General features: G+C 45.7%; 1 protein-coding gene across 1 annotated transcript; it reads right to left on the bottom strand.

The window, feature by feature from the left end:
• Positions 1–7,739: 7,739 nt before the first annotated feature.
• LOC125514914 (expansin-B6-like) lies at positions 7,740–9,394 on the bottom strand. The gene is made up of 3 exons (XM_087528451.1): positions 9,135–9,394; positions 8,939–9,048; positions 7,740–8,532 (listed from the first exon to the last, which is right to left on the bottom strand). The coding sequence occupies exons 1-3, from the start codon at positions 9,316–9,318 to the stop codon at positions 8,005–8,007; spliced, it is 822 nt and encodes a 273-aa protein (XP_087384577.1). The 5' UTR covers positions 9,319–9,394; the 3' UTR covers positions 7,740–8,004.
• Between the last annotated feature and the right edge of the window lie 270 nt (positions 9,395–9,664).

Below are 9,664 nucleotides of genomic sequence, written 5' to 3'. Positions count from 1 at the left end.
TAGTAAAAGTACACATCAATAACATGTATATCAAATATACTTATGTTCACTTTGCCATCCTTCTTTTCTGCCAATCACTTGGGGTAGTTCCGCTTCCAGTGACCAGTCCCTTTGCAGTAGAAACACTTAGTCTCAGGCTTAGGATCAGACATGGGCTTCTTCACTTGAGCAGCAACTTGCTTGCTGTTCTTCTTGAAGTTTCCCTTCTTCCCTCTGCCCTTTTCTTGAAACTAGTGGTCTTGTCTACCATCAACACTTGATGTTTTTCTCGATTTCTACCTTCGTCAATTTCCGCATTACGAAGAGCTTGGGAATCGTTTCCGTTATCCCTTGCCTATATTAGTTCATCACGAAGTTCTACTAACTTGGTGATGGTGACTAGAGAATTCTGTCAATCACTATCTTATCTGGAACATTAACTCCCACTTGATTCAAGCGATTGTAGTACTCAGACAATCTGGGCACATGCTCACTAGTTGAGCGATTCTCCTCCATCTTTTAGCTATAGAACTTGTTGGAGACTTCATATTTCTCAACTCGGGTATTTGCTTGAAATATTAACTTCAACTCCTGGAACATCTCATATGCTCCATGACGTTCAAAACGTCTTTGAAGTCCCGATTCTAAGCCATTAAGCATGGTGCACTAAACTATCAAGTAGTCATCATATTGAGCTAGCCAAACATTCATAACATCTGCATCTGCTCCTGCAATAGGTCCGTCACCTAGCGGTGCATCAAGGACATAATTCTTCTGTGCAGCAATGAGGATAAACCTCAGATCACGGATCCAATCCGCATCATTGCTACTAACATCTTTCAACACAATTTTCTCTAGGAACATATCAAAATAAACACAGGGAAGCAACAACGCGAGCTATTGATCTATAACATAATTTGCAAAATACTACCAGGACTAATTTCATGATAAATTTAAGTTCAATTAATCATATTACTTAAGAACTCCCACTTAGGAGAACATCCCTCTAATCCTCTAAGTGATTACGTGATCCAAATCAACTAAACCATAACCGATCATCACGTGAAATGGAGTAGTTTTCAATGGTGAACATCGCTATGTTGATTATATCTACTATATGATTCACGCTCGATCTTTCGATCTCATTGTTCCGAGGCCATATCTGCATATGCTAGGCTCATCAAGTTTAACCTGAGTATTCTGCGTGTGCAAAACTGGCTTGCACCCGTTGTAGATGGACGTAGAGCTTATCACACCCGATCATCACGTGGTGTCTGGGCACGACGAACTTTGGCAACGGTGCATACTCAGGGAGAACACTTTTATCTTGAAATTTAGTGAGAGATCATCTTATAATGCTACTGTCAATCAAAGCAAGATAAGATGCATAAAAGATAAACATCACAGGCAATCAATATAAGTGATATGATATGGCCACTCACTTGTGTTCTACTCGTGCATATAACATCAACATATAAAACCTAGGCTCGGATGCCACTGTTGGGGAACGTAGTAATTTCAAAAAATTTCCTACGCACACGCAAGATCATGGTGATGCATAGCAACGAGAGGGGAGAGTCTGATCTACGTACCCTTGTAGATCGACAACGGAAGCGTCTGGTTGATGTAGTCGTACGTCTTCACGGCCTGACCGATCAAGCACCGAAACTACGGCACCTCCGAGTTTTAGCACACGTTCAGCTCGATGACGATCCCCGGACTCCGATCCAGCCAAGTGTCGGGGAAGAGTTCCGTCAGCACGATGGCGTGGTGACGATCTTGATGCACTACGTCGCAGGGCTTCGCCTATGCATCGCTACAATATTATCGAGGACTATGGTGGAAGGGGGCACCGCACACGGCTAAGAGTATGATCACGTGGATCAACTTCTGTGTCAAGGGGTGCCCCCTGCCCCCGTATATAAAGGATAAAGGGGAGGAGGCCGGCCGGCCCTCTATGGCGCGCCAAGGAGGAGTCCTCCTCCTAGTAGGAGTAGGACTCCTACTAGGAGTAGGACTCCTACTAGGAGGGGGAAAGAAGTGGGGAGGGAGAGGGAAAGGGGGGCGCCGCCCCCCCTCTCCTAGTCCAATTCGGACCAGGGGGGGAGGAGGCGCGCGGCCCACCTTTGGCTGCCCCTCTCTCTCTCCACTAAGGCCCATATGGCCCATTACTTCTCCCGGGGGGGTTTTGGTAACCCTCCGACTCTCCGGTTTTCTCCGAAATCAACCGGAACACTTCCGGTGTCCGAATATAGCCGTCCAATATATCAATCTTTATGTCTCGACCATTTCGAGACTCCTCGTCATGTCCGTGATCACATCCGGGACTCTGAACTAACTTCGGTACATCAAAACTCATAAACTCATAATATAACTGTCATCGAAACCTTAAGCGTGCGGACCCTACGGGTTCGAGAACAATGTAGACATGACCGAGACACGTCTCCGGTCAATAACCAATAGCGGAACCTGGATGCTCATATTGGCTCCTACATATTCTACAAAGATCTTTATCGGTCAGACCGCATAACAACATACGTTGTTCCCTTTGTCATCGGTATGTTACTTGCCCGAGATTCGATCGTCGGTATCTCAATACCTAGTTCAATCTCGTTACCGGCAAGTCCCTTTACTCGTTTCGTAATACATCATCTCACAACTAACTCATTAGTTGCAATGCTTGCAAGGCTTATGTGATGTGCATTACCGAGAGGGCCCAGAGATACCTCTCCGACAATCGGAGTGACAAATCCTAATCTCGAAATACACCAACCCAACATGTACCTTTGGAGACACCTGTAGAGCTCCTTTATAATCACCCAGTTACGTTGTGACGTTTGGTAGCACACAAAGTGTTCCTCCGGCAAACAGGAGTTGCATAATCTCATAGTCATAGGAACATGTATAAGTCATGAAGAAAGCAATAGCAACATACTAAACGATCGGGTGCTAAGCTAATGGAATGGGTCATGTCAATCAGATCATTCACCTAATGATGTGATCCCGTTAATCAAATAACAACTCTTTGTCCATGGTTAGGAAACATAACCATCTTTGATTAACGAGCTAGTCAAGTAGAGGCATACTAGTGACACTCTGTTTGTCTATGTATTCACGCATGTATTATGTTTCTGGTTAATACAATTCTAGCATGAATAATAAACATTTATCATGATATAAGGAAATAAATAATAACTTTATTATTGCCTCTAGGGCATATTTCCTTCATGGGCCTCATGGGCCAAGTGGTGGAAGAGAGGAGGCAGGGCGCGCGGCCCCCCTAGCCCAAACCGAATTGGACTAGGGGGCGGCCCCCCTTTCCTCCTTTTCCTCCTTCTCCTTCCTTCTCCTTCTCCTCCTTCCTTTCCTCCTCCTAGTAGGAGTAGGAAAGGGGAGTCCTACTCCTACTAGGAGGAGGACTCCTCCTCCTGGCGCGCCCATAGAGGGCCGGCCGGCCTTCCCCCTTGCTCCTTTATATACAGGGGCAGGGGGGCACCTCTAGACACAAGTTGATCAGTTGATCTCTCCCAGCCGTGTGCGGTGCCCCCTCCACCATATTCCACCTCAGTCATATCGTAGCGGTGCTTAGGCGAAGTCCTGCGTCGGTAGCAACATCATCACCATCACCACGCCGTCGTGCGGACGGAACTCTCTGTGAAGCTCTGCTAGATCGGAGTTTGCGGGACGTCATCGAGTTGAACGTGTGCTGAACTCGAAGGTGCCATGCGTTCGGTACTTGGATCGGTCGGATCGTGAAGACGTTCGACTACATCAACCACGTTATGCTAACGCTTCCGCTTTCGGTCTACGAGGGTACGTGGACAACACTCTCCCCTCTCGTTGCTATGCATCACCATGATCTTGCGTGTGCGTAGGAATTTTTTTGAAATTATTACGTTCCCCAACACAATGAACATTAGTAATCCTACGGGATTTGTATTTGACATTAGAGAAAACATTAATTGTATTTGAATTGATGTGAACTAGCTTAACCAAATATGAAATTGAATTCAAATAAGATGAACCCTAATTCAAATCCCCCCTACGAGATGTGAACTAGCTTAACCAATTTGACTTAGTAGAACCAAATCTAATTGTAAACTCAATTTAAATTGAATTCAAATAAGATGAACCCTAATTCAAATCCAAATTGAACTGGAAGCTAGACCAGGTTATTATTTTCAGACCATAGTGTTTTCAATCTCATGAAAGGTCAACAAGTTTGAATTGTCATTCAAAATTGAACATGAACTAGCTTATTCAAGATTCATAGACCATGACTCAATTGTTAGGATTCTTTTTCAGAACCTGACCACCACAACTTGATTTCACATACTTCTTATGTGATGAACTCTTGATATCACATGGATTCTTTTCCAGAACCTGACAACCACAAGTTGATATCACATACTTCTTATGTGATGAACTCTTATTCGATACTTGCATGTGAACCCTTATGTCACATGTATTCCAATGACAACCACTATGTTGTTTTCCAAACTCTTAGGCCTCTTTTGGTTCATAGGATAAGATTATCATAGGAATAGGAATTTTGTTGGAAATGAGATGGCATGTATCTCAAATCCTATGAGTAGGAATAGGAAACGAGATGTTATTTGGTTGACACCAAAGTAATTTCTCCATTGAATCTAGGCTCATTTTTATTTTCCTATGAAATGTGAAGGATAGGACCAATCCTATGTAGGAATAGGAATCTATTCCTATGAACCAAAGGGCTCTAAAGGAAAAAATCCTATAAGAATCCTATCATCTAAAATTCCTATGAAATTCCTCCAAACCAAAGAAGGCCTTATGAGTAAACCCTGACACATGATCTCACACCACAATGACACAAACACCATGCACGACACTTATTAGAAGTTTGATTGTACTGTATGGTTGTTTATGATTTCTCTTTACTTGTGATATATTTTATGGAGAGCGAACAATAACTTCATCAACATTGTGAGATTGAAGAGACGTCAATATAGGCAAGTGGAACCTTTGATCATAACCTATCTTTTCATGCATTGTAGTGTTTGAACTAGGAAATCCCTATAGATTTTACTTTATGCTTGACAAAACCCAGCAGAAGAAATATAGGTCCATCAATACCTTGACCTTGTAACCACCGAGTAGTTGCTTAGCTGCTATAACGTGGATTGGGAAACACCTATCGATATTCCACCATACGACCACACGGTTGACTACTTAACTACTGACTAATTAATGAATCATGTGGGTACGTAGTGCTTCGGTATTGCTTGGTGGCCGCGTGTTTTGTGGGTGACCGCCGATGCTCAAAGGGATTGTACGAGTTCAACGTTGAGTAGCTTCCATGTGTAATCGCGAGATATTATGGGCTCTGCCTGGATCAAGTAAGTTATGAGAACCCTCTTGGGCATGACCAGAAGATGTAGTTCTTGCATGTAGGTTTGACTTGGTCTGCCATTTCTGAGGGAGCTACCATTTCCTAGAAGTCTTGCCTTGATCTCCCTAGCTACAAAAGTGAAGTTTAGTAGCAGACGGTGTGATAGGGAATCACAAGCAAAGTACACAAACCTCTGCGCAGTGTAAAAACTGATCATGACCTGTCGTGTCCCTGATTATGGACAACTTTGAGCAACTCTTCTGAGAATTGTCAAGTTGATCTCATCACCACTTCTCTAATAAAATAAATGGGTTGAACCAACAAGGAGTGTGGAGCTGATCTCGGAGGACTGGAGGACCCAGGGTCTCTGGAGAAGGCTTGGGGCAACCGTGTGATGTGGAAATCCACATACTCAAATGCTTATAATTGGGTGATAGCATGATACGATCTGCCCAGGATACTATGTGATGCAGTATGTCTAGCTATATATTAGAATAGACCACTACTACTACAAAAAAAAAAGAATAGACCACTACTACAAAGGTAGCCCATAAGCTAAGCAGGTGTGTATTGTAAAGTACTAGATCTACAAATGTAATACTATGACATGTGGTGTATTCTTGGTATTTCATCGACGACTGTGCATGTCAGCTATTGATCCAGGGATTGACATAATATGCACAGAGATTTGTACCGGGTCCAGGTCGTGACATAGACGAACTATGACCAGATCCGAGCAAATCCACCAAGGATATATCCGCTGGAGACACACCTCCACACGCCCATCGGCGATGCTAGATACATGACTGAGACGTGGGCTAGACGGGAAGAATCTTATTCCATCTTCAGAGAGCCGCCGCTATCTCGTCTTCCTGAGTGGGACACAAACCCTAACAAAACTTGAAAAAACATCTGAAAGCAGAGCCGTCCCGCGGGCAAAGGCCGGGATCCACCGTGTCGCCATGGCCCTAAGGCCACCGTAGACGAGGTGGACCGGCGGTGGCGCCAGCGGGCAGGGGCGGCTCCAGCGTGGGGTCGTGTAGGGTCGGCCGCCCCGGGTAGGGTACCCCCCCCCCCCCCCCCCTAATTTTAGCCAGCGGCCACCATGGAAGGCGAGCAGGTTCGCTGGATGATCTCAGGTCTGGCCGAGCATGACGAGGGAAGAGGAAAACGATTCGCCAGATGCCAGGTAAGATAACTGCTCGCTAGGAAATGGGCCAATCAAGTAAGCCCACCAAAAATTAGATGAGCCCATTAGTACGCAGCCTGATTTTCACGTTCACAAGTCCTTTTCTAATTTCTAATCTATCGATCGTGGAACTGGTCGTCCTAAACTCACACAGTCACGCCTAGCGATCACGCCCTGAAGACGCGGCGCCGCCTCCAGTGCCGTCTTGCCGTCGCCGGCGCTGCCGAGGTCTGTCCAGCTGATGGTGCTAGATGGAGGAGAAGTGAGTCGGCCTGTTCTGGATGCCGTCCACACGGGAAACGGAGTCGTCGCCGCTGCCACGGTCCCCGCTCAAAACAACAAGCGAGCAGCCAACAGAGGCAACAACAACCAGGTTATTTCACTCTCCCTAGTCTTCTCTTCTGTTCTATAATGTTTATTTTGTTGTCATGGTGGCCTAATTCTTGGAAGTTGAATATTGAAACTAAATTAAAAATGTGATGTTACAGAGACCTAAGAAGTTGAAAGGGCTTTCTCAACCATGAATATAATAAAAACAGATTTGAGAAACAAAATAGGTGATGAATGGTTGAATGATATGATGGTTTGCTATGTTGAACGAGATATATTTGCTGGGATTTAAGACAAGAAGATTATCGAACATTTTCATGGCCTAAGGGATCGTAGAGGCCATCTTCCAAATCCTCCACGTATAACTACAACTTAATGGTAAACATTTGCCTTATCTTTTGTTTAAACAAATGGCATACTATGTTGTGATTTAGATTAATCTGATTGTTTTTACATGTTTCAGGTACCTAATGGACTAGAAGAATAAATATTTGGGGTAACGCATGGAAGATTTAGCCAGCGGAAGTCCAAGTTACACTTTATGTGATTTTTTGCATTACAATTTTTTGCCTACTTCTTGAGAATAAAATTACTTAGATAAATTTATTGTGTTGATAGTCTTGCCTGCATGCATACTCTTGGCCAACTATTTTTCTTGATTATATTGTGGCTTAGATTTTTTTTCTTTAAAAGTCCGCCCCGGTAACTTTAAATCCTGGATCCGCCACTGTCAGCGGGAGGCAATGGAACCCGAGGCTTTTCTTAGGGGAGGAGGCGGCTGCGTAAGGAATCACTAGCCATCCCCCACAACATGCATTCGCCAACCAATCGTTCAGTTATTGCAATATCTAGACCATGTAAGAGAGCATGCAAATTTAAGCCGGTTTTTACTCAAGCACCGGTGCTTAGGAAAATACCGGTTCGGATAACAGTGTGTCTAAGTAAGCTTATGTGCCGTACTTTAAGAAATTACCGGTTCCCTTTTTACAAATACACCTCGCTAAAGACCTTGCATTATACAAGTTCTTATCACTCACAATGATCAATAGGTAGCGTTTGGTGAGAAGAGAAATCCGGGAGCACCAATTCGATCGGAATCCGTCGGAGAAGCATGCAACTGATGATTGAGCCAAAATCAATAGAACTGGACGTTGGATCTGTAGGCTTTGTCCGGCCGCCAGTAGGCCGGGATGACATTGTTGGCCACCAGCGTCTTCCCGGAGTCGCTGGTGATGCGCATGGAGAAGGGCCCCTGCAGCGGGCGGCTGGTGTCCATCCGCCAGATGGATCCCCAGGAGCGGCGCATCGGCTCCCAGGACCCCGTGGGGCGGCCGTTCCTGGTCTGCATCAGCTCCATGCGGACCACGGTGCCGTCAACGTTGGCGTACTCCACGAGCACCGCGAGGTAGTTGGGGTTGGAGCCACGCTGGACGTGGAAGGTGACCTTCATGCCCGGGAAGTTGCATCGCACCCTCCTGAACTGCATGTCGATGATGCCGGCATGGCGGAGCTTGTCGTTGAGGCCGTTCTTGGCCATGGCCCCGAACGCCGTGCCACTGAGGTCGAAATGGTACCTGGCCACGGGGTAGTAGTTCATGTCGGTGATGACCACCCTCCTCGGCTGGCCGGAGCAGGAAGGATTGTTGGCGGCGACGCATCGGATCTGAATGAAACACCGGCCGAGCAAACCAAATTAAAGGTCAGCGTCCCCGATGGATGCATCTTTGCATGCACATGGTAGGTTTGAGCTTGACCAACTAATTTAACCGACACTGTCTGGCGTCGGATTTCTTAATGCACCAGTGCGTACTCCCTCCATACTTGAAAGAGTGTGCCTTCAACTTTGTTGAAACTATCTCAAAATTTGATCGAGTTTGTGTAAAAATACATCAATATTTGTGAAACTAAATAGATATATGATAAAGAATATGTTTTATCATGAATCTACTGCTATTAATTTGATGACATAAATGTTGGTGTATTATTATATAAATACGATCAAATAAAAAAAGTTTGACTTTCCAGTAAAATTGTAAATACACTCTTTGAAAGACAAAGGGAGTACATACCTCGTAGCAGCTGCCGCAGCCTGCGCCGCCGTCGAACAGAGGCTCGTTGCCGCAGGACGTCATGGAGGAGAAGGGGTACTGGTTCACGTTCTTGAAGCCGCAAGCACCACCTGCAAATCCATCCGTAGATCAGCATTATTACTATGTAAGTTGGCACTACGACGTGATGCATGCAAATGAGTATATATGGGCGTACCGTTGTCGTTGGGTCCGGCGCCGGTGGGCGCACCGTACCAGGTGGCCTTCGCGGGGAGCCAGCCGGAGTTGTACGATCTAGCGGCGGAGGTGTCGTAGTTGGCCGCAGAACGGACGGACGTGACGAGCACGGAGAGAAGTGCCACAAGCACAATGGCAATGTCGTTGGTGGAGGCGTCAGCCATATTGGCACTACACAGTTGTACTACTCCTGTTTGTTTGTTTGTTTGTGTTGTGATCTTGTGATGGCTGGACGGGATGCCATTGCCAGGCCATTTATAGGCAGGCCAACAGGCAAAATGAGGTGGGAACGACGAGTCGGCGCATGTTGCAGTTGCATCCGACGAGACGACTACGCGGATGGCGTGTTTAGGGCTACAAGGTCACATGGCTACGGAGGGAATCATGGAGGAATACAGGCACCGGCCGGTTTACGCGCGTACAATACAATCACATATTGGCGGTGATCACCGATCATCCGCTAATCATTTGGGGGGTGCACAAGTCAAGTTGTTGATTGCAGACAAAGTC

Source organism: Triticum urartu, chromosome 6A (assembly GCF_056163025.1).
Source record: "Triticum urartu cultivar PI428250 chromosome 6A, HENAU_Tu73, whole genome shotgun sequence".
Classification (NCBI taxonomy): domain Eukaryota; kingdom Viridiplantae; phylum Streptophyta; class Magnoliopsida; order Poales; family Poaceae; genus Triticum; species Triticum urartu.
This window is presented reverse-complemented; position numbering and strand designations above follow the sequence as displayed.